Source organism: Tupaia chinensis, unplaced genomic scaffold, assembly GCF_000334495.1.
Source record: "Tupaia chinensis unplaced genomic scaffold, TupChi_1.0 Scaffold144472_1, whole genome shotgun sequence".
NCBI classification, from domain to species: domain Eukaryota; kingdom Metazoa; phylum Chordata; class Mammalia; order Scandentia; family Tupaiidae; genus Tupaia; species Tupaia belangeri.
In genome coordinates, this window is record NW_006204331.1 from 1,035,844 (window position 1) to 1,037,988 (window position 2,145).

Below are 2,145 nucleotides of genomic sequence, written 5' to 3' on the forward strand. Positions count from 1 at the left end.
CGGCGGACGGGTGCAGGCTTGGGGGCGGGCAGGGGTCGGTCCATGTGGTTCCAAGTACGGTGTTTCTCCAGCTGGGTCTTGGAGGTGAATGCAGCCTCACAGAAGGGGCAGGGGAAGGCCAGCCTCTCTGAAATGGCGCCCTGAGCAGAGAGAACAGATGTGGGGTCTGGTGCCTCTGCCAGTCACACCCCAGGCCTCCTCCCCAACCCACAGCCCCTTACCCCTTGGCACCGCTGGTAATGATACTTGAGCCCGTAGATGCTGGGGAACTCCAGCCAGCACCCCGAGTTTGGGCACTTCACCCTGGAGTGAGCCTTGAACTCATCCTTCCACTGGTTCATCAGGGAGAGCTGGATGTGGAGAAAGGTTGGGCTGCTGACCCCTCCTCCACCCAGGCCTCTGCGGACCTTGGCCCCGGCCTCAGAGCTGTCCCCAAGCCTGCAGGGCATGGAGGCCACATGAGCCCTCAGCCTTGGGTCCTCGGCAAGAATTTGCACTGCCCAAGCAGTGGCTGTGCTCCAGAGCCCTCCAGGGGCTGACCACGGGGCCCAGAGGGACCTCAGCACAGCTGTCGGGGCCCTGGGCACGGAGCCTGTGTGGACATGCAGGGCAGCGAGCATGGGCAGACCCTGGCGCAAGCCCCACACGGGCCTTGGGGCTCACAGGAATGTCTCGGAGGGCCTGGTTCCCAGCTTTCGGCCGCCCCTTCTTCTTCCCCTCTGTCCTATGGCTGGCTGGACTCCCCGGGTCAAAGCAGAGCGTGGCCTGGCTGGGTACCGTCTGTCCACCTCGAACCACTGGCATTCCTATGGCGCGAGACATGCCGAGGCTCAGAGACACTGACACTTCCCCAACATCCCAGCACATGGGTGTCTGGGACAACACAGGCCCTCCCACCCCATGGAGGCCCTCAAACTTAGGCAGCCTGGCCAGTGCCAGGGAGGAGCCCACTCCGCCAGCTGCCTGTGACAGTGGAAGCAGTCTGGCCCTGGCCCTCTCACCCAGCCTCGGTGGGTCGTGCAGCACAGGCAGGCGGACCTCCTTCCGGCTGCTGTCCTTCCCAGGTCCACTCCTGCCGGACCCCTGCAGCCGGCGCCCTCCTCCAACACAGAAAGCATCGGCCATCTCTGCAAGTGAGTGGGCAGACCTGAGGCCCGGCAGGCCAAGCCAGGGACACGTGTGGGCTGTGGAGTCCTCCAGGCCCTCTCTCTGGCTGGGGAGGAGCCCGCACTCCTGTGTCTTCAGCCCAGGGGTAGAGGCGGCTGGCTGCCCTGACGAGGAGGCACAGAGGTTGGGAAGGGTCTCATCCCGACCTGGCACTGGCCCAGCCACACTGTCCCCAAGGGCTATGACCACACTGGGCAGGGACATGTCCCCGGGAGAGGTGGTGTGTGGGAGCAGGAGGCTGACAACACCCCCAGGCCCAAGTACAGCTGCAGGAGGGGCCACAGCTGCAGGAGGGGCCCCCAGCCATACCGCAGGGACACCCTGCCTCACAGGGCCCCTGCCCTTCTCTGCCCAGACCCACCACACCAGCCACTCCGGTAGGACCTGGACACTCCACTCCCTAGGCAGAGGGGGTACAGCCAAAGTGGGTGCTGAGGCCCAGCCCACTGCTGGCTGCGGGGTTCCCCTGTGGGCAGGCCTCTCCCCACCTCCACTGTACGGGCCGCCTAGGTCCCTCTGCAGAGGCCACCAGTACCACCCCCCGCGCAAGTTGTGGCAAGCACTGGCAGCAGGCCACAGGGCTTGCCAGGATACCCTGCTGCCCAAGGCCAGCCTCCCTGGGCCTTACTGCCGGGGCCTGCACCAGAGCCCTGAGCCCTGCCCTGCTGGCTCCTCCCAGAGAGGGTGGTGCCACAGCAGGGTGGTGGGAGCCCAGACCCCCTCCTCGTGGCTTAACTCAGACCCAGACCGGAAGGGATGGGAAGGGGCTGCAGGGCCCGGAGGGCGGAGGGTGAGGTCAGAGGTCAGATGTCACTGGGCCCAGGGCAAGGGAAGGTCCCGGACACCCAGACAAGTTCTCTGAAGTCCTCACTTTGCCTCTGAAGGAGCTGGGCTGGCCTGGTCACCTGGCCCCCGAGGATCCCGGCGTGTCCCAGGGCGCCTGGCATCGCGGGCCTGTGCTCGCGCGCCAGGACCCGC

At 66.2% G+C, this 2,145-nt stretch overlaps 1 protein-coding gene across 3 annotated transcripts in view; it reads right to left on the minus strand.

Moving 5' to 3' along the window:
* Positions 1-2,128, minus strand: part of ZNF512B (zinc finger protein 512B) — a 10,776-nt gene extending 8,648 nt beyond the window's left edge. For 2 of the 3 annotated variants that reach the window (XM_027767716.1, XM_027767717.1), the window contains exons 1-5: positions 2,039-2,128; positions 1,002-1,127; positions 664-806; positions 222-350; positions 9-140 (exon numbers count right to left, since the gene is read on the minus strand). In XM_027767716.1, the coding sequence (XP_027623517.1) occupies positions 9-140; positions 222-350; positions 664-806; positions 1,002-1,127; positions 2,039-2,114 (606 nt within the window). In that variant the 5' untranslated portion in view covers positions 2,115-2,128. The remainder of the gene's footprint in view (positions 1-8; positions 141-221; positions 351-663; positions 807-1,001; positions 1,128-2,038) is intronic. The other variant, XM_006167080.2, reaches the window with a different exon arrangement.
* Between the last annotated feature and the right edge of the window lie 17 nt (positions 2,129-2,145).